Raw genomic sequence first — 23,058 nt, forward strand, 5'->3', positions numbered from 1 at the left:
TACCACGGACGCATCGCAGAAGGGATGGGGAGCGCACATGGACAACCTCAGAGTGAGGGGTCTATGGGCTCCAGCAGACGCGGTCCGCCACATCAACTACCTCGAGTTGAAAACGATACTGCTAGCCCTGAAGGCATTCCAGAGACACCTGTTCGGCCAGAGGGTGTTGGTACAGACAGACAACAACACGGCGATGTTCTACATCAACAAACAAGGGGGGACACAGTCGTTTCCCCTCTCATCCCTAGCTCAGGAGATCTGGAGATGGGCCATACCTCTCAAGATAGATCTACTGGCAATTCACCTACCAGGGAAGGACAATGTGGAGGCAGACTGGCTGAGCAGGCAGACCTCAGCATCGCACGAGTGGGAGCTCAATGGCCAGGAAACGGAGAAAATCTTCCGGAGATGGGGGACTCCCACAATAGACCGATTTGCAACACGCCACAATGCAAAATGCCAAAGCTTCGCGTCCAGGCAACCAGATCAGCAAGCCAAGGGAAATGCCCTATGGATAAGCTGGTGGAGGACATTTGCCTACGCCTTTCCACCGATACCCCTGTTGCACAGAGTGCTCGACAAGTGCAGAACCAGCAACATGACTCTGATCCTGGTGGCTCCACAGTGGGCGAGGCAGACATGGTTCTCACAGATTCAAGAAATGGCGCAAGGCAATCCGTACAGGTTCGAGAGGAGAAAAGACCTGCTCTCAATGCAAAACGGGGAGGTCCTGCACCCAGAGCCAGAGACCCTCAACCTAGCAGCATGGCTCCTGAAGACCTAGAGTTCGCACACCTAAGGTTACCTCAGAGCACTATGCGAGTGCTACGGGAGGCAAGGAAACCTACTACAAGAAGGTGCTACAGCGCAAAGTGGAAGAGATTCACGGTGTGGTGCAGGAAAAAGGGCCTGCAAAACAGGATGACAAGAGACTCAACTGTGCTGAGGTACCTCACACACCTTCTAAAGAGTAACCTCTGCTCGAGCTCCCTAAGGGTACACCTAGCAGCGATCGTTGCCTACACCAGAGGTGAGAAGGGTGGAAGTTTCTTCACCTCGCAGGTGGTGAAGAGATTCATGGAGGGAGCCAAAAGAATGGCACCCCCGAAAAGGTTGCCGCCGCCGGCATGGAATTTAAACGTGGTTCTGACGGAGCTCATGAAGGCGCCGTTTGAACCCATTCACAAGGCCACTCTACAAATGTTGACGATGAAAACTGCCTTTCTAGTGGCCATAACCTCACTACGCAGGGTGAGCGAGCTTCAAGCACTAACGCTACAGGAGCCCTACATTCAAATTCACAAAGACAGGGTAGTCCTGAGGACGGACCCACACTTCATGCCCAAGGTAGTGTCGGCGTTCCACATGAATCAGAGTATCCAGATACCGAGTTTCTTCCAAAACCAGACTACAAACGCAGAAAGGGCCCTGCACACCCTCGATGCCAGAAGAGCGGTGATGCACTACATTGAAAGAACCAAGGAACTCAGGAAGTCGAAGCAGCTGTTTGTGTCCTTTGCTACTAGCTTCATGGGTAGACCAGTGACCAAGGGCACCATCGCTAGGTGGATTGCCCTCACTATTCAATTCTGTCACAAACAGGCTGGACAGGAGCTAACGGAGGGGCCCCAAGCTCACTCCACAAGGAAGAAGGGGGCCACAGTTGCCTTCCTGGCAAACACGCCCATCCAAGACATTTGTCTCGCAGCAACTTGGGCATCTGTGCACACGTTCACAAAGCACTACTGCGTGGACATTCAAATGAATAAGGAAGCACAGGTCGGACAGAAGGTGCTACAACACATTTTCAACGACCAGCGATCATCTTCCACCCAGCCACCACAAAAATAGGAAAACCGCTACAAAGTCTATGCACAGCATAGTGAATCCAGAAAGATTCACGCTGCAAAACGAAAAGTTTCTTACCTGTCGGTGTAGTTTTGCAGCTTGAAGATCTTTCTGGATTCACTAGCGAACCCACCCACCTCCGCCAGGAAGATGAGGCTGGAGGAAGAGGGGGTGAAATGGATAGGATCAAAGAAATGGAAACGTACAGAAATATGGACAAAAGGATTAATCAATCGCCTAGGGTTAAAAAAAAAAAAAAAAAAACAGGGAAAAAAGAACCCGAAGATGGCGCCCCAAAGGTGGGACTTCCGCAGGAAGCACGACGACGTCACGGGAGGTGCACCAAATGGTGGACGTCGACGCCCACCTGGGCTACAAAAAAAAAAAAAAAAAAACAAAGAAAAGACTACGAATCCGGACCCAACCACAAGATCGCGGAATAATGCACAGCATAGTGAATCCAGAAAGATCTTCAAGCTGCAAAACTACACCGACAGGTAAGAAACTTTTCGTTCCCACACAAGCTCCGCCGGCCAAAGGTCAGGAGACTCCACCAAACCTGTGAGTCTTTCTAGTCTTTCAGTCGAGGAAGTGGTTTGAAAGTTGCCTACTCTGCCTTAAAAATTAGCCAGCCGAGAAGATGTGCCCACCTCTGCCAGCCCCACTCCTCAGGTGGGGGAAGCGAGGTGAAGCCCACTCTTCAGTGCCCGCTGTCTTTCAGATGGCAGGCATTCCCCAATCAGGATTAGGGATTGTACTCACTCCCCCACGTGGGGTGAGCGCACCAAGGCCAGTAGCCTATTGGCTACTGACCTAGAGACCCCTAAAATGCCCCATAAATACAGTATTTAGGGGGCATCCCTGAACCAAGAGAGATTCCCGCAACCTACGAAGGACGAAAGACTATGCCCAGCAGATGAGACTGCAGAGAACTGACTTGGCCCCAGCCCTACCGGACCGTCTGCAGTTTCCAGAGATCCTGCGTCAAGTCACCTTGTCCTGCAGCCAGCAACCTACAGAACCCTGGGAGGACTGACTTCCTTCAACAAAGACTGGCTCTCCTGAACAGCAGCTCTGTTCAAAACCCCCCCAAGACAACTCTGAGCCTGTTGAGTACAAAGAAACCCGATGCCTGGAACCACAACTACACCAGTCGCCTACAGCCAGATTTCTAGTGGCCAACCGGTCCCAGCGTGGTCCCCCCAGTGCTCCAGAGTCTGAGACTGCTGTGGGTTGACCGCTCCAGGACTCCCTGACATCGCTTGCAGCCTCTGGACCGAGCAGTGTCTTCCTGGACCGAGCCTTCAGCTTAAAACCAAAACCGAAAATCCCCATTGAAAGCAACAGGGCAACCGATGCCAGAACAGCATCCAGGCGCCCCTGCGCTGCTGCAGGTGCACATTGTGTGCTAAACCGGATCCCCCTTTGCCCTGAGCCTAACACCAGATGGCGATCTATGCACAGTGTGAGAATCTCTGCAGCTCTACATGCCAAGAACAGACGCATACTGGTAAGTAGCATTTTCCTTCCACATTGGACCGACCATCACTTTGCCCACCTTCTTTCCGCCTCCGAATCCTTCCAAAGAAGAAGAGAAGCTCCACCGTCTGGATGTAAAACGTGCACTTCCATTTTATTTGGATTGCACAAAGCTATTCCGGGTGGATGACCAGCTCTTTGTTGGCTACGTGGGTGCCCAAAAAGGTCGACCGTGCACAAACGGACCATCTCTAGATGGGTCGTTTTGTGCATCAAAGCCTGTTATTTCTTGGCAAAGGAGCCTCCAGTGGGATTACGCGCCCATTCCACTAGGGCGACGGCAGCTACCACTGCTTTGGGACGTGGAGTCCCCCTTAATGATATCTCTCAGGCAGCGACATGGGCATCGCTGCACACGTTCCCAAAACACTACTGCCTGGACAGCTAAGCCCAGAGAGACTGCTTATTTGGCTGTTCTGTTCTCCAGGACTCTCTGGTGTGAACTTGGTTCGCAGGCCCACCTCCGGGGTTGGTATTGCTGGGGTATCGATTCTAATGTAAGGAGTCTATAACTGTCTCTTTCAGATGAACAATTTACTTACCTTTGGTAGAGATATATCTGTAAGAGACATAGGTTAGTTATAGATTCCTTACCGCCTCACCCATCCTCCATGTTCTGCGTACTGATTTCCAGGGTTAAGGACTCCCTTTAAGGGCCCTAGTTAAGTGCACCAGTGGTCAGTGTCTTGCATGGCTCTGCGCTTCTGACGTGGAGTCATGTACAGAACTTACAGATATTGTTACCGACGGTAAGTAACTTGTTCTGTTTTCCATTTAGAGTTTTTGTAGTTGTACTAGCTTTGACTTGCATCTTGTAGTTACCACACTCCTTGTTCGGGATTGAGAACACTCTCACTCATTGCAGAGTATGTGGATAACCTGAAGGATGAGGCTCTAGTGTGCCAGGTGATTGACCGTGCACTGGAGTACCTAGAGGAAAAAGGCACAACTGAGGAAATCTGCCGCATCTACCTCCGCCGCATCATGCACACCTATTTCAAATTTGACTACAAAGCTCACCAACGCCAGCTTGCCAAAGCACAAGAGTCTAAGGTATGTAAGCTTGCACAAGTGTTTAGCTTGGGGATTGGAATCAGGTTGGTAGGGATGATATTGTGTGGAAATAGACTGTCTCTAAGTAGGTCCTGTACAAGCCACTAGCAAGGGGATGTTGTATGGCAGCCTGGCCCACATGTTCAGTTGTGTTTTGCTTCTGACTCCTTCATTTTAATAGCAGTTCTCACTCTATTGTCCACTAGCTGATGCTGGCATATTGCAGTAACTGGTGACCATCTATTAGGGCCATAAACACTATAATGTCTTGAGGACATTAGGGTTAGAGACGTTGATTGTTGAAGAAATGGTGTCACATCTTCTTTTGTCTTAAAGTCTGAACAGGATCAGGCAGAGAATGAGGCAGAGGACAGTGCTGTGCTGATGGACCGGCTTTGCAAGTACATTTACGCCAAGGATCGCACTGATCGTATTCGTACATGTGCTATTCTGTGTCACATCTACCACCACGCCCTTCACAACCGCTGGTTCCAAGCACGGGACCTCATGCTAATGTCCCACCTGCAGGACAACATCCAGCATGCTGATCCCCCTGTGCAGGTAAGGTTGCCCTTTCTTCTGTATAGGTAATTCTAGAATCCAGGATGCAAACTGTGCTTGGGCCAGCCATTTTAGCTTTCGTCGCCTTGTCATTTGTGAGAAAGTGCCCTCTTTCTGCATGGTTGCCCCCACTTTTTGCTGAATTGCTGATGTTCTCTTCCAGGGGATCCTCATCAATAGTCATAAGCACTGAATATTCCCGCCCATGTGCGGGGACCCCGGAAATAATAAAATTTTATATATGAAAAGCATATATATATGTATATATGTATGTGTATGTATATGTATATGTATTTGTGTATTACCTACTGGCGGTCGCCAGTAGGTAGTTATAGTTAGGACCACGTTTCCATAGGAAATCCGCAACATTCTATTTTGAATAACTTTTGCGCCGGTCGACGAATCCTCGCGAATTTTTCAAAATAGGTGGGGCGCTACGCTCCGCTCCTACCCTGAAAGTCTCGGGGGGGATTCGTCAAGCGGGGGCTGAGATAAAAGGGGGGTCCCAAAACGCGTTTTTCCCATGCATTTTTCCATAGGACCTTTAGACACAGCTACAGCCCGAACGGCTGAACAGAAATACTTGAAATTTGGCAGAGAGGTAGTCCTCAGGTCAAGGAAGTGCCTTTTGTAGGTTTGGTGTAAATCTGTTCAGTAGATTCTGAGAAAATAGCCTTTAAATCAATATATATATCTGAGCCAGCTTACGGTGCGCTTACGGTGCGCTTACCGTATGCGTACGGTGGCGTGCGCGAGCGCGATTCTGATTGGCTCTTAGATCTTAGTAAACATTCGAATCGGCCGAAACCAGGAAGCGGCGGCCGCCATTTTCTCTCTCGCACTGTGAGTGTGGATTTAAAAACAAAGGACAAAAACATGTACAGGGGCTGTTTGGACAGCTCCAAAGCACCTAGCCATGTTGAGGGAGTCCCCAAAGATCCCCCAAGGCCAAAAACGGAATTTTTATTTTTTCGCAAATTTCGCCGATTACGCTTACCGTACGCGTACGGTAAAAAAATATTTTAAAAAAAAAATTATCCACACTCTCCTCTCCCCACCCCGTATACAATTGGTGCCCGAAGGGCAACATTTGTGCATGGCTTATCGCAGGTGTGAAAAATTAAAATATTACCTTTCAAAACGAAGTGCATCATATGTCCCCCATGTGCGCACGGTGCGCGAAGCGTGCTCACTGTGCGCGCTCACTGTGCGCGCTCACTGTGCGTGCTCACTGTGCGTGCTCACTGTGCGCGCACGGTGCGCGAAGCGCACCGTGCGCGCACGGAACGAACTGCGTTAAGTGGGCGCGCACGCCACGAATGGCGTAAAGTAACTTAGCATTAAAAAAACGTACTAATTCACTGAAAAAACCATAGGTTTCACACACGTTATAGTTAGGAATTAGCATTTAAAAAACCTTGCAAATTCACTGAAAAAACCATAGGTTTCACACATGTTATAGTTAGCTGGACATTTTGCTGATAAAAAACCAATGAAATTCCCCCGTTATAGTTAGTGCAGGCAACTATAACTCACGCGACCGCAATCTTCTGCTGATGACATGTCTTTATGAAAAAAAAATATTTGTAATATATGTATAGCTAAAAATTTATGGAAGAAGACATGGGCAAATAAGTGTCTAAATACAGTATTAGCATCAGCAGAGGATTGCGGTCGCGTGAGTTATAGTTGCCTGCACTAACTATAACGGGGGAATTTCATTGGTTTTTTATCAGTAAAATTTCCGCTAACTATAACATGTGTGAAACCTATGGTTTTTTCAGTGAATATATATATATGTATGTATGTATAACCATATATTATTTTTTCCAAGCAAATGCAGCCCCCATAGTAGGCTAGACAATGTAGATATAAATATCCAATAAACACACCATAGGTATAATAATACACCTAAATTTTTTTTTTTTTTTTTTGGTAAAACTCATGAGAAAGAACACTGTGTAAAACACAGATCCATAAAGCAGGCTGCATTGCAATTCAATACCATACCATAGAGACTGAAAAGCCTTGTACAGGTAAAAACTGGCACCATGCCTTTAAGGCAGCCCTGATTACAATATCCCATCATGCCTCAGGGGTGACAGTTGGGTCAGTTCTTTCCGGCTCCTTCAGTCAGGACCCTGGAATTCAGCTCTCTTCATTTTTGACTTACTAGTCAAGAATTGTTACTTTTCAAGTTACTTTTTTGCTTCCTCTTAATATATCCTGTTGGGGAAGCAGATTTCCTGACACTCTCCTGTGTCCTGTCGTCACTGCAAGGATCTTTCAAAGAGGGCTTTGAAAGAGAGAGAGAGAGAATTGGGCTTTATGGCCTTTCTGAACGGTCGACGTCGAAGCAGCTGATCCCTGTGTGTTCTCCATCGGCGTCGGACTCCAGCGGCGGGATCGTCGTTGAGAGGTGAGGAGTCCAGGGAGAGTCATGCTTCAAAGAGAAAATCTACGTCGACACTTGATCCGGCGGCGAAGCGCTTTTGATCGTCGTCGGCAACTTCGACGTCAAGAAAACATCGATCGGCGTCAAAGGATAGACCTCGTCGATCGACGTCGAAATCAACATCAAGGCAAAAGTCGATGTCGCAAGAAGAACGTAAGCGTTCGGCGTCGAAATCTACAGCAACGTCGAGGCAAAGATCGTCGTCAAAAGATCAGGGAAGATCTTCGACGTCAAGTCCTGAATCGCCGTCGAAAGCACTACTGACGTCGAGACGATGCTCATCGTCAGAACACTCGACGTCGAGGCGGGTGCCTCCGTCGGGATCGACGTCGAGGCGGGTGCCTCCGTCGGGATCGACGTCGAGGCGGGTGCCTCCGTCGGGATCGACGTCGAGGCGGGTGCCTCCGTCGGGATCGACGTCGAGGCGGGTGCCTCCGTCGTCAAAGACCTCCAAAACGTCGGAGAAGTTCCCCGTTGGGTTCTAGACCTCCGTCCAGGGCAAGTCCTCCGTCGACAATGCTCTCGACGTCGAGGCAGGACACATCGCCGGTTAGCCACTCTGCGTCGAAGTCCAGATCTCCGGTGATAGGCGTATCACCGTTGAGACGGTCCTCCGCGGAGGAGTACCACGAAACGTCACACATTCGATTGACGTTCAAACCAGTGTTGAGACGGAAATCTCCGCATAGACTGATTTACACCACATCGGAACATGGTTTATCTCGACCTATTTCACCTTCAGCCTCAGAAGGCTCAGGATCTCATTTGTCTATTTCAAGATCCGGATCGCCAGAGGTGAGGAGTCTCTCTCAAGCTCTTCCAGTAGAAAAGAGCCCCCAAGTGAGAACGCAGACGAGATCATTAAGACAGGAGGAGGTTCATACTCTGACTCAAAGCCCCACCAGAGTGGTGCCTCAGGACACTTCTATGGCACAGGCGGTTAATATTTCCTTAGCCAGATTGAGGAATCTGGCTCAACCGTTGTGAGAAAGTGTCATCTTTCTTGCATGGTATGCCCCCACTTTTTGCTGAATTATTGCTGAATGTACTTTGACTGAGTGTGCCCTGGACTCCTGCCAATCAGGTGCCCAGGGCCTATGTTCCTTCCCTAAAACAAACCAAACCCCAATTGGCAAACCCTGGCCACATGTCAGGCCCTAGTAAATGGTACCCTGAGTACCCAGGGCTTTGTGACCAAGGGAGACCTCTAAGAGCTGTAGCACACCTTGTGCCACCCTTAGAAGCCCTGTACCCTTACACACACACACACACTGCCTTTGCAGGCTGAGTGTTTGGGTGCAAAACCAAAACAAAGTCGACATGGCACACATCCCTGTGTGCCATGCCCATCACCTACACTGCCATGGCATACATCAGTCACCCCTCTAGCTGGGTGCCTTATGCCAATGGTGTGGGCACAGGAGCAGGAGCCCTGTGCCCCTACAGTGCCCAGGTCAATTCCTGAGCCCTGTAAGTGCAGTGCTGCCATTTAAGAGTACATGGTGCTGAGAGCTCGTCAAACACGAGCTCCACAGCACCATAATGGCAACACTAAAGACTGGGAAGTTTGGTATCAAACTTCTCAGCACATTAAACCCACACTGATGCCAGTGTGGGATTTAATATACCCAGCACCCCAGAGGGCATCTTAGAGGTGCCCCCTGAAACCTAACCTACGAAACCACATCTGCTCTGAGGCTGCCTAGGCTGCCACCCAGCAGACATGTTGCTGGACCCCTGGGTAGGAGAGCCCCTGCTCTCCTGGTCCTGCAACAATGCACATCCTGGGCGAGGTGGTAAATCTCCTCCCCCAGGATGGGCAGGGGGAAGCTTCAAAGGCATGCCGCCTCTGTGAGCTTCCCCAGGCCCCTGCAACCCCCACTCTGGCGGGAAGCTTTGGCTGGAAACCCCAAATAAGGACAGGGGATGTGCCCGCCTGCCAACCCCACCCCTCAGGTGGGGAAGGCGAGGTGAAGCACATCTCCGGGCTCTCGCCATCTTGAAGATGGGGAGCCCTACCCTATCAGGACTAGGCTACTGCCCCCCTCCCACAGGGGAGGGCAGAATAGGGGGTGTACCCACCCCAGGACGGGGACCCATTGGTCCCTGCCCTTCACCTACCTGTAACGCCCCTAAATCTAGTATTATGGGGCACCCTGAACCTTCCTTCCCCAGATTCCAGATTCCGATATTACAAGAAGAGCGAGAAGAAAAGACCTGCCCTGCAGCTGCGAAGGAGAGGGAGACACCAACTGCTTTGGCCCCAGCCCTACCGGCCTGTTGACCTCGAACCTGCTCCAAACCCGGCATCTCTTGTGGCCAGCAACCTCAAACCCCAGAGGACCTGGCTACCTTTGAACTCTGATCCCATGGGACTCCCATGAGTAGAGGCTTTACTCAGAACCTACCTTTCACCCCTGGCAGCAGCCCAGAACCGCGATCCCAGCCCACTCTGCACCAGCCAAGCCTGGCCGGTGCTGGAGTGAACTAAACCCACGAGGACGACCCCACGGCGACTGTGACCCCGAGTCCGGCACCCAAGAACCCCCCTCGACAATCCTGAAGAAGCCTGCAACCTCAGAACAGTGTGCCACCCCAACCAACATAGGGTAAGATTTTCCGACACCAAAAGGCACCCCTGCACCCGGCGCCCCACGGCCCTCTGTGTCCAATCCCGGGGTACCTACCTATCCTCCAACTACCCAACTTACCTCTCGAAGTGGTGGTGGCACCTGAAGAGTCCTCGTCCCCGAGCCTGCAGTCTTTTTCCAAACCGGAGATTTCCCATTGAAATCCATTGAGCGCCCGAAGGCTCAAAAGCCCTCTGCACCCAGCAGCCCGAGTGGCCCTGGCAGTGAAAACTCTACACTTTCCTACTTCCCCACTTGCCCTGAGTAAGTGACCAGGAGCCCAGCTCTCACAGCCGCGTTGCTTGCCAGACAGCAGCCACCAAACAAGGCCCCCCTATCCCTCATAGGATAACATTGGGCCTAAGTCTCTCTGCACCCGGCCGCCCTAGAGTCGCTGTGGGTGAACCAACTGTACCTACCTGACCCTGGGAGACGCCTGAGTCTGTGCCCAGAACCTCAACTCTGCCAGTCGAGTACTTGCCCTTAAGCCGCAAACTCTATTTTCCTCATAGGGTAACATTGACTGGCTTTTTTCCTGAAATTTCTTCTAAGTGTGGACTTTTCAAATCTTCAAATATTGTCCAAAAATCAGCCGATTGACACAAACGAATTTACTCACCTGCTCTTAGGTGAGCTCCCAGTGCTGGATCTTTGTGCCCAGCACTGACTCCGAAAAGTACCCACAACTATACTTCCCTTTAACTCATTTTTCTTCCATAGGAAACCATTGACTGCTTTTCTGTGAAATTTCTTCTAAGTGTTGATTTCTGCAATCTTTAAATATTCCTCAAAAATCGTATAATATCTGAAAACGTAATTACTTACCTGTTTTGGATAAAGGTCCCAGTACTGAGTCTAGGCACCCAGTACTGGATTACAAAAGTAACGAGAACATACTGTACCTGTAACCTGAATTTTCTTCCATAGGGAATCATTGATTGTTTGCTCTGAAATATTTTCTGTCAACTTTTAAAATAGATAAATATTAGTTAAAAATCATTACAGTACCAAAGTCGATTTTCATCAACTGATTCTGAGAACTGACCCAGGACTGAATCTAGGATCCAGTCCTGGAATTACACAAGTAATCTAAAAAGTAATCTGTTGCATATAACTTGAATTTATCATTGAGCTCAATGTATTGTGTTTAGAAATAGAGTTGCCTACTGCAACTACTTGTAACTGTTTACTAAAGTCTATTGCATATACAAAAGTTTTTTTATGAAACCTCTCCTGTCGAGAGTATATTTTAATTCCAAGTGTTGGTTCTAAAATAAAACAAGCATATATTTTTTTATATACAAACCATTGGCCTAGAGTTCAGTTATTGAGTGTGTGGAACCATTTGCTGACTGAGTGTGTACAACAAATGCTTTACACTGTCCTCTGATACTGCCTTACTGCTCGACCAAGCTACCACTTTGGAGAGTAAGGTTATATCTAACTTTAACCTCTGTTAAACCCTTGGGGTCTGTGGACTCTGTACACCGTACCTATTAAGGAACAGTATGTTCGAGGCATGTGGGCTGCTGAATTCATATCTGTGCATAGATCGCCGCCTAGTGTTGGGTCCGGATGTTTGCACGTTGTTGTCCTGGAAGAGTCTTCGAAGTATCCTTGGATAGGTGACTCCTCCCCTGGACTACAGTGCGCATGGGCATCCTCTCCATCCTCAGATTGTTTTTTTCCGCCATTGGGTTCGGATGTGCTATCTTAGCTCAAGTTAGGAAAATATTTGGTCGAGGCCAAAAGGCCTTTAGTTCGCGTCGGTACTGTTTATCGATCGGGTATCGATAGAATTTTGTTAGTCTACTAACTTTCAGCACCGACTTTCTTCGCATTTACCTGTCGACTACTTTGACGATGGAATCGAGGACGCCATTCAAAAGGTGTCCGGTATGCAATGCGAAGTACCCACACATCGACGTCCATCCGGTGTGCAACAAATGCCTTTCGCCAGACCACGACGAATCAACATGCATGGCCTGTGCCCGGTTCCGTTCCAAGAAGACTCTACGGAACCGACGAGCGGCGAGACTCGAGGCGCAGCACGCGGCACCGGCACCAACAGACCTCTTCGACGAGGCCGACGTCGAAGAATTGGAAGTCATACCCTCCAGTCCCATTTCCGAACACGAACCCGGATCGGACGAGGACAACGAGTCACTCTTCCACAGAGGTGAAGACGACACCGAGGTAGGAGACGACGAGGAGGCCTTAGGGGCCGAAGAGAGTAGCTCCAATGATGAACAAGGCCTACCTGTTCAAACCGAAGAAACACCAGTGCCACAGCCTATGGCTCCGGTCGAGGGATCGCCTTCGGGCCTTACCCGAGACCCATCCCGCAGTTCTTCGGCCCCGCCCTCGGGCCCGGCCTCGGACGTTCGGCGGCAGCCATTACTGCATAAACCAGCTGGTTTCCCGACCACAAAACCGAAACCGAAAGCTGCACCGGTTCCTACGAAACCGAAACTGAAAGTGGCGCTAGTCGGATCGAGGCCTCCCACGCCTTCGACGCCAGCGCAACGCGTCGGCACCGACCGCACCAAGAGGGACTTCGGTGCCGAACTTGAAGCGGGCGACGTCGAAGTCGACAAACGGAGAAAGGCCATCGGCACCGAGAAACCTACTCGGCTACCGACGCCAACGACACCGAGGGCCATGCCGCCTGCTTCATCTCGCAGCGCTCCCTCGACGACACCGAGGCCTCTCGTATCGAAGACGTCGACGGTAATCTCCGCACCTCGACTCGAGGAACCACCGGCACCGAAAAAATCAACGGCCGGCTCGACGAACCTGCCCGGTGCAAAAGCCTCAAAGGCGCCCCAAGTACGACCTGGGGCGACGCAAAGCAGCAAAACCACGTCTGCCCTCCAGGACCCGTCGAATTCCGGCCCGATCGGAGCTCCAGCAGCCTCGGCGGTGCCAGCCACCATTACCTTCGGCTTGCCTCCGTCAACAATCCCGAAGATGTTCCAACTTCGGACACGGGTCACCCAGACTCCGGTAACACCGGCGGAGACGTCTCCGTCACGGGTCATCGACGCCGACACTGGCAGGATGATTCTCCACGACCGAAGAATAACTTCGGAACCGCCATTGGAACCTTTCAGGATCCCACTAAAAAGGAAGATGCCTGTCGAATCAGAACCTCTCCTTTATGAACCTTTCCATTCCTCCTACCAGGATCCACAACGGTTCTCCCCCACACGCTCCGACACGGACGCATTGGAGGACTACATGGATGAACAAACACCCTACCATGGGGACACAGACCCTGATGACCAGCAAGACCCTGATCAAACTTGGGGCGACCCTGTAGACCCCAGTGCACCTCTTGATGCACAGGACCCACAACTCTATGGGACAAAAACATCTCCCACGGAGGATACTGCGGCGTTCAACGCCCTTATTGAACGTGCTGCAAATAACCATGGGGTACAGCTTCACTCTGATACCATCGAAGATGACTTTCTAATGGACACCTTTGCATCCTCAAAGACATGTAAAGACGCTGCCAATGTTGAAGGGGGTCCTCAAACCAGCCAAGGACATTTTCAAGGAACCCACCAGGGCACGAGTGATAAACCCCAGGATTGATAAGAAGTACAGATAAGCACCTGGGGATCCTACTTACATCAGAGGCCAGTTACCACTAGACTCCATCGTCGTAGCGAATGCTCGCAAGAGGGCACACTCGCAAACGACAGGTGACGCTCCTCCCCCGGACAAAGAGTCCAAGGTGTTAGAGACCTCTGGCAAGAGAGTGGCCGCCCAAGCTGCCAACATATGGCGCATAGCCAACACTCAAGCGCTCCTCGCTCGCTACGATAGAGCGCACTATGACACACTGGAGCAACTACTCCAACATCTCCCTGACCAGTTCAAAGAAGGTGCAGAAATTCTTATCAGAGAGGGACAGCTACTCACAAATGCTTCCATCAAATGTGCACTAGATGCTGCAGACACGGCTGCCAGGGCCATAAACACAAGCGTCATGCTGCGACGACATGCCTGGTTACGGATCTCAGGATTCAAGCCTGAGGTACAAAACAATATACTCAACCAGCCTGTCAACCCCGACTATTTATTCGGGCCAGAGGTTGACACCACCCTTGAGAAAATTAAAAAGGACACGGACACTGCAAAGTCCATGGGCGCACTCCAAACTCAGTCCTTTCGGAGCGGCTCCTTTCGACGCCCCGGAAACAAAGGAGCAGGTAGAGGACAGGGGTCACAACAAACGTATAACAAAGGCAATACACAGACCACCTACGATAAAAACACCCGAGGTGGATATCGTGGCTCCAGTACAAAGGGCAGAGGACGCGGCTACGGCAACACCAGGTCCTCCCCCAAGAACAAGCAGTGACGCCCTCTCCCTTCCTCCCGACCACATAACACCTGTCGGGGGAAGGCTACAGAGGTTCCTGTCCACGTGGGACTCCATCACCACGGACAGGTGGGTCAAAGATATTGTAAAATACGGTTACTGTCTAGAGTTAACCTCCACTCCACCCACAATACCACCAAGAAACCGTCCTATGTCCTCAGAGCACTTAACGCTCTTACAGCAAGAGGTGCAAAGTATGCTTCTAAAAGGCGCCATAGAGGTCGTACCCATCCACGAGCAGGGTACGGGGGTGTACTCCCTCTACTTCTTAATTCCAAAAAAGGACGGGTCACTCAGACCTATATTAGACCTGAGACCCCTGAACCAGTACATTCTTTCGGAGCACTTTCACATGCTCACTCTCCAGCAAGTCCTTCCACTTCTCAAGCAGGGAGACTTCCTAGCCACGCTGGACCTCAAGGATGCGTATTTCCACATACCCATTCACCCCTCACACAAAAAATACCTCAGGTTCACTGTTCAGGGGAGGCACTATCAATTCAAAGTCCTTCCCTTCGGCGTGACAACAGCGCCCAGGGTTTTCACAAAGTGCCTAGCTACGGTGGCAGCACATCTACGGAGGCAGCATATACACGTCTACCCCTACCTAGACGACTGGCTCGTTCAAGCGAAGTCAGCCCAGCAATGTGCCAGCCACATGTCCCGCACCATTCACCTTCTTCACAGTCTGGGATTCTCACTAAATTACCCAAAGTCCCATCTACAGCCCGCACACGTACAACAGTACCTAGGTGCGACTATAGACACTCTGGCGGCCACAGCTCAGCCAAATTTAGTGAGGATCAACAGCATACAACTGCTGATCTCCAAATTCAAACCCAATCACTCACTTCCAGCGCGAGTGTTTATGCAGTTGATAGGCATGATGGCCTCCTGCATCTTCATAGTCCCGCACGCGAGATTACATATGCGCCCACTTCAGGAGTGCCTAGCACGTCAGTGGAATCAGGCTCAAGGACAATTGAAAGACCTAGTGTTGGTGAGCGGTCGGGCATACAACTCTCTGCATTGGTGGAAGCCACAAAACCTTTGCAAGGGCCGACCATTCCAAGAGCCTGTCCCACAGATAGTACTGACAGCGGACGCGTCTCTCCAGGGATGGGGAGCTCATGTACTCCACTACACAGTGCAGGGACTATGGACAACATAACAAAAGAAGATGCACATCAACCTTCTGGAGCTGATGGCAATCTTCCTAGCCATGAAGGCATTCAAAGTACATCTATGCAACAAAGTCGTGTTGATCCGGACGGACAACATGACCGCAATGTACTACATACAGAAACAGGGGGGAACACACTCTCCACAGTTGTCTCATCTGGCTCAGAGCATGTGGAAGTGGGCCATTCAAAGGAACATGTTCCTCATGGCGGAACACCTCCCTGGCAAAGACAACCAGATGGCGGATCTGCTCAGCAGACACAGCCACCAGATGCACGAGTGGGAGTTACACCCATCAGTACTCCAACCGTACTTCCAGCAGTGGGGTCATCCGGAGATAGACCTGTTCGCGACAAGCGAAAACGCAAAATGCCAAAGCTTCGCCGCCAGATTCCCACATCCGCAGTCGCAGGGCAATGCGATATGGATGAACTGGTCCGGCAGATTTGCGTACGCTTTTCCCCCAGCGCCCTTGATACCGCTGGTGGCTCGCAAACTCCGACAACACTCCCTGACACTCGTCCTAGTTGCTCCCACGTGGGCGCGCCAGCCGTGGTACACCACCTTCCTCGAACTTTCCGTAGTGCCGCATCAAAGGCTGCGGATCAAACCCGCGCATTTGACGCAGAACCATGGAGAGATTCAGCACCCAGATCCGCAACAGCTGAACCTAGCGATCTGGCTCCTGAAGTCCTAGAGTTTGGCTATCTCAACCTGCCACCTGACTGTATGGACATCATCAAGGAGGCCAGGAGACCCACTACCAGAGCTTGCTACGCAGCCAAATGGAAAAGGTTCGTCATTTATTGCAGTAATAATGACATTAACCCGCTGGACGCATCCATCCAAAACATCATTTGTTACCTATTACACCTATACCGATGCAATCTGGCGTACACCTCTATACGTGTCCATTTGACTGCAATATCAGCCTATCTGCAAACCAGGCAGCACCTCTCTCTATTCAGAGTGCCTGCCATCAAAGCATTCTTGGAGGGACTCAAACGAGTCATTCCACCAAGCCACCCACCAGCTCCAATGTGGAACCTCAACTTGGTCCTCACACGCCTGATGGGTCCACCCTTTGAACCTCTACACTCATGCGAGATTCAATTCCTTACCTGGAAAGTGGCCTTCCTTGTGGCTATCACTTCCCTAAGGAGAGTTAGTGAACTCCAGGCACTAACCGTTCAAGAGCCATTTATACAGGTTCACGCCAACAGGGTCGTACTACGTACCAACCCCAAATTCATGCCCAAAGTAATATCGCAGTTCCACATGAATCAGACAATTGAACTGCCCGTTTTCTTCCAAAACCCACAAACTGTTGCAGAAAGGGCACTACATACACTAGATGTACGCAGGGCCCTCATGTACTACATCGACAGGACTAAACCCTTCAGGAAGACAAAACAACTGTTCGTTGCCTTTGCCCCACTCCACAAAGGTAACGCCATCTCCAAAGCAGGGATAGCCAGATGGATAGTTAAGTGTATTCAAATCTGTTATCAAAAGGCAAAACGCACATTAACTATTCCACCACGAGCCCACTCAACACGTAAGTTGGGGGCTTCCATGGCCTTCCTAGGAAATATTCCCCTGCATGATATATGCAGAGCAGCCACATGGTCCACTACACACACATTTACAAAACACTATTGCGTAGATGTGCAGTCAAAACAGCAGGCAGCTGTAGGACAGGCTGTTCTCAAAACTCTTTTTCAGACCGCTGCAGCTGGCACTGGTAGCCGCCGCTAATGGGAGGTACTGCTATGTATTCTATGCACAGATATGAATTCAGCAGCCCACATGCCTCGAACTGAATATGCTACTTACCAGTATGCATCTGTTCTTGGCATGTAGGGCTGCTGACATTCATATCGCCCTCCCTCCTCCCCGGCGCCTGTCGCAGCTGCAGCTCTCAGAATTACTGCAAGCATGGTCATCACTTTCTGTTTCTACTCCATCACTGCCACAATGGCGAAAAACAATCTGAGGATGGAGAGGATGCCCATGCGCACTGTAGTCCAGGGGAGGAGTCACCTATCCAAGGATACTTCGAAGACTCTTCCAGGACAACAACGTGCAAACATCCGGACCCAACACTAGGCGGCGATCTATGCACAGATATGAATGTCAGCAGCCCTACATGCCAAGAACAGATGCATACTGGTAAGTAGCATATTCAATACAGAGCCACTTTCTCACAACCGTTAAGGCCAGCAAGTTCCCATTCTCGAGGAAGAGTATCTCAACGGCGTTCACGTTCGCCCAGGAGACGATCCAGGTTCACCTCTCGCAGGAGAGTCGGTGGGATCGGAGAGAAGACGACGTAGGTCTCCTACATCCTCTTCGTCAAGCCAGTCGTCCAGAAGATTATTCACCCACACTCTCAGATACGCCACCTTCTAGAGTTTCGCCAGTGGATGACATTAGCACCTTCCAAGATGTTTTGTGCAGAGGAGCAGCAAAATTGAACATTCCAATGCCTGTTCAGGAAACCACTTCCTCTGTCATTTTTGAGACCCTTCACGAACGAGCGGCGTCTCGTCCACTGTTGCCTCTGGGTTGCTTAAACCAGTCATGGATATCTTCCTCACGCCGGCAACTATCAAATCGGCTCTGTCGCGAATACTAAAAAAATGTCGTCCAGCCCTGGAGGATCCTCTTTTTCTCAAGGCGGACCCTCCACCGGACTCTGTGATCACTGCTGCAGCCAGAAAAACTTACTCAGTGGCTTTGTCATCCACAGTGCCGCCGGATAAGGACAGTAAGACACAAAACTCTTGGGGGAGAAGAGTATGTTGTGTGAGAAAGTGCCCTCTTTCTTGCATGGTATGCCCCCACTTTTTGCTAAAATGCTGAATGTACTTTGACTGAGTGTACCCTGGACTCCTGCCAATCAGGTGCCCAGGGCCTATGTTCCTTCCTTAAACACACAAACTCCAAATTGGCAAACCCTGGCCACATGTCAGCCCCTAGTAAATGGTACCCTAGGTACCCAGGGCCTTGTGACCAGGGAAGCCCCCTAAGGGCTGCAGCACTCATTGTGCCACCCTTAGGGGCCCTGTACCCTTACACACACACACACTGCCTTTGCAGGCTGAGTATCTGGGTGCAGGACAAAATGAAGAGTCAACATGGCACACATCCCTGTGTGCCATGCCCAACACCCACACTGCCAAGACATATGTCAGTCACCCCTCTGGCTCGGTGCCTTATGCCCATGGTGTGGGCACAGGAGCAGGAGCCCTGTGCCCCTACAGTACCCAGGTCCATTCCCGGGCACCAAGTGCAGTGCTGCCATTTAAGAGTACATGGTGCTGAGAGCTTGTCAAACACGAGCTCCACAGCACCATAATGGCAACACTAAAGACTGGGAAGTTTGGTATCAAACTTCTCAGCACATTAAACCCACACTGATGCCAGTGTGAGATTTAATGTGCCAAGCACCCCAGAGGGCATCTTAGAGATGCCCTCCTATAGCTAACCTGCAATCCACGTCTGCTCTGAGGCTGCCCAGGCTGCCACACAGCAGACCCGTTGCTGGACCCCTGGGTGGGAGAGCCCCTGCTCTCCCGGGCCTGCAACAATGCACATCCTGGGTGAGGTGAGAAATCTCCTCCCCCAGGATGAGCAAAGGGAAGCTTCAAAGGCCTGCCGCCTCTAGGAGTTTCCCCCGGCCACTGCACCCCCCACTCTGGCGGGAAGCTTGGCCGGAAAACCCATACAAGGACAGGGGATGTGCCAGCCTGCCAACCCCACCCCTCAGGTGGGGGAGGTGAGGTGAAGTACATCTCCGGGCTCTCGCCATCTTGAAGATGGGAGGCCCTACCCTATCAGGATCAGGCTACTGCCCCCTCCCACAGGAGAGGGGCAGGATAGGGGGTGTACCCACCCCAGGACAAGGACCCATTGGTCCCTGGCCTTCACCTACCTGTAACGCCCCTAAATCTAGTATTTAGGGGCACCCTGAACCTTCCTTCCCCAGATTCCAGATTCCGAAAGTACAAGAGCGAGAAGAAAAGAAGACCTGCCCTGCAACTGCAAAGGAGAGGGAGACTCCAACTGCTTTGGCCCCAGTCCTACCGGCCTGTCGACCTCGGACTTGCTCCTGCTCCAAACCCGGCATCTCTTGTGGCTAGCAACCTCAGAAACCCTGGAGGACCTGGCTGCCTTTGAACTCTAATCCCCTGGGACTCCCATGAGTAGAGGCTCTACTCAGAACCTGCCTTTCACCCCTGGCAGCAGCCCGGAACCGCGATCGCAGCCCACTCTGTACCCGCCAAGCCTGGCCGGTGCCGGAGTGAACTACACCCACGAGGACGACCCCACGACGACTGTGACCCCGAGTCCGGCACCCAAGGACCCTCCTCTTCTATCCTGAAGAAGCTTGCAGCCTCAGAACAGAGTGCCAACCCAACCGCGATCAACAAGAGGGTAAGATTTCTGACATCAAAAGGCACCCCTGCACCTGGCGCCCCACGGCCCGCTGTGCCCAAACCCGGGGTACCTACCTATCCTCCAACTATCCAACTTACCCCTCGAAGTGGTGGTGGCACCCGAAGAGTCCTCGTCCCCGAGCCTGCAGCCTTTTTCCAAACCGGAGATTTCCCATAGAAACCAATTGAGCGCCCGACTGCTCAAAAGCACCCTGCAGCCAGCCGCCCGAGTGGCCCTGGCAGTAAACTCTACTCTAACCTACTTCCCCACTTGCCCTGAGTAAGTGACCAGGAGCCCAGCTCCCACAGCCGCGTGGCTTGCCCGACAGCAGCCACCAACCCAGGCCCCCCTATCCCTCATAGGATAACATTGGGCCTAACTCTCTCTGCACCCGGCCGTCCTGAAACCGCTGAGGGTGAACTGACTGTACCTACCTGACACTGGGAGACCCCCGAGTCTATGCCCAGATTTTCAACTCTGCCAGTCGAGTACTTACCCTTAAACCGCTAACTTCATTTTCCTCATAGGGTAACATTGACTGGCTTTTCCTTGGAAATTCTTCTAAGTGTGAACTTTTCAAAACTCAAAATATTCACCAAAAATCAGCCGAGTACCAAAAATGAATTTACTCACCTGCTCTTAGGTGAGCTCCCAGTGCTGGATCTTGGTGCCCAGCACTGACTCTGAAAAGTACCCACAACTATACTTACCTTTAACTCATTTTTCTTCCATAGGAAACCATTGACTGCTTTTCTATGAAATTTCTTCTAAGTGTTGATTTCTGCAATTTCTAAATATTCCTCAAAAATCGTATAACATCTGAAAACGTAATTACTTACCTGTTTTGGATAAATGTCCCAGTACTGAGTCTAGACACCCAGTACTGGATTACAAAAGTAACGATAACCTACTGTACCTGTAACCTACATTTCCTTTCATAGGGAATCATTGATTGTTTGCTCTGAAATATTTTCTAAGTGCTCACTTTTGAAATAGCTAAATATTAGTTAAAAATCATTACAGTACCAAAGTCGACTTTCAACAGCTGATTCTGAGAACTGACCCAGGACTGGATCTAGGATCCAAGCCTGGAATTACAAAAGTAATCTACAAAGTAATCTGTTGCATATAATCTGCATTTATCATTGAACTCAATGTATTGTGTTTAGAAATAGAGTTGCCTACTGCAACTAATTGTAACTGTTTACTGAAAAGTCAATTGCATATACAAAAGTATTTTTATGAATCATCTCCTGTCGAGAAAGTATATTTTAATTCCAAGTTTTGGTTCTAAAATAAAACAAGCATATATATTTTTTTGTATACAAACCATTGGCCTAGAGTTCAGTTATTGAGTGTGTGGAACTATTTGCTGACTGAGTGTGTACACCAAATGCATTACACGTCCTCTGAACTGCCTTACTGCTCGACCAGGCTACCACTTTGGAGAGTAAGGTTATATCTAACTTTAACCTCTGTTAAACCCTTGGGGTCTGTGGGCTCTGTACACCCTGTACCTATTAAGGAATAGTATATACAGAGCCACTTTCTCGCATATGTGGGTCGGCGGCCTCCAGCATAAGTGGCTAGTGCCTCAGCGCTTCTGGGGCGCTACGACAGATCACTCTGGGACTCTCTTCAAAGATTTATTGAGAATGTTCCTCCTGAAGATAGAAAGGACTTTGAGAAGATATTGCAAGAGGGTAGTCTAGTCTCAAATCAGGTGATAAGTGCAGCAGCGGATGGAGCGACGCTGGCAGCGCACTCTTATGCTCATGGGATTTCCGCCAGAAGATCATCTTGGCTAAGGCTAACGGCTCTGAAGCCTGAAGCACAAGCAAGAATTTTTTATCTGCCTTTCTCTGGGAGCTCGCTTTTCGGTTCACATACAGATGACAAGATGGCTCGCATGACATCCGAGCTCGAGACCATGAAAGCCGTGGGGCTAGGGAAACGAAAAGAGTTCCGTCGTCGTAGGGGAACCGACAGGCGTAGCTACCAACAGAGGGTTCAAACCCCTCACTGGCAGAAAAATCAAGACCAGCAAGGGCAGAAAAAACAGCAATTTCAGTCCCGCAGATCGTCTAGGGGACGTGGAAATAACCGCCAGTCCAGCGGCAGAAACAAGGCTCAAGGAAAGCAATGAGCGATCGCTTCCTCCAATGCCGTCCACCGCTCCGGTGGGAGGAAGTATTGCACAACATTTTCGAGAGTGGTAATCCATCACCAAAGACAAGTGGGCTCTAAATATACTGCGACATGGATACTCGCTTCGTTTCCGGAGTCTCCCTCCCTTGATCCGCCCTGTACATTCATCTCATCAACTCCAGATGCTAAGAGAAGACGTGGCGACCCTTCTGCTCAAATCAGCAATAGAAAGAGTTCCCAGGGCGCAGAGAGGGAAAGGAGTCTACTCCAGATACTTTCTAATTCAAAAAGAAATACAAAAGAAGAGTTCCGGCCCATCTTGGACTTACGAACACTCAACAAGCATATTCGAAGAGAGAAGTTTTGCATGCTTGCGCTTCACCAAATATATCCACATCTCCGTCGAGGAGATAGGATGTGCTCGCTGGACCTGCAAGACGCGTACTTTCATGTTCCCATCTTCCAGAGTCATCGTAAGTTTCTAAGATTCGTAGTGGGGACCTCTCACTACCAATTCAAGGTCCTACCATTTGGCCTGAAATCAGCTCCTCGAGTGTTTACAAAATACATGGCGGTAGTAGCGGCAGCACTGAGGTGCGCAGGAGTCTTCGTCTATCCCTATCTAGACGATTGGTTACTCAACGGTCCATCGCCTCAGAGTGTAAACTCACAGCTGACACGCTGCCTGAATTTGTGCCACCGATTGGGACTCCGGGTGAACTACAAGAAATCCACCTTCACACCAACGCAGAGGATTCACTACCTAGGAGCAATTATAGACTCCGCAGTAGGAAAAGTGTTTCCTT

The 23,058-nt window shown here is 50.4% G+C and overlaps 1 protein-coding gene across 1 annotated transcript in view; it reads left to right on the plus strand.

The window, feature by feature from the left end:
- The window catches only part of LOC146811938 (eukaryotic translation initiation factor 3 subunit C-like), a 564,017-nt gene that overhangs the window by 289,430 nt on the left and 251,529 nt on the right, over positions 1–23,058 (plus strand). Inside the window, exons 14-15 of the mRNA XM_085618906.1 lie at positions 4,253–4,440; positions 4,777–5,001. Of these exons, the coding sequence (XP_085475032.1) occupies positions 4,253–4,440; positions 4,777–5,001 (413 nt within the window). The remainder of the gene's footprint in view (positions 1–4,252; positions 4,441–4,776; positions 5,002–23,058) is intronic.

The sequence above is a fragment of the Triturus cristatus genome, chromosome 7, assembly GCF_964204655.1.
Source record: "Triturus cristatus chromosome 7, aTriCri1.1, whole genome shotgun sequence".
NCBI lineage: Eukaryota > Metazoa > Chordata > Amphibia > Caudata > Salamandridae > Triturus > Triturus cristatus.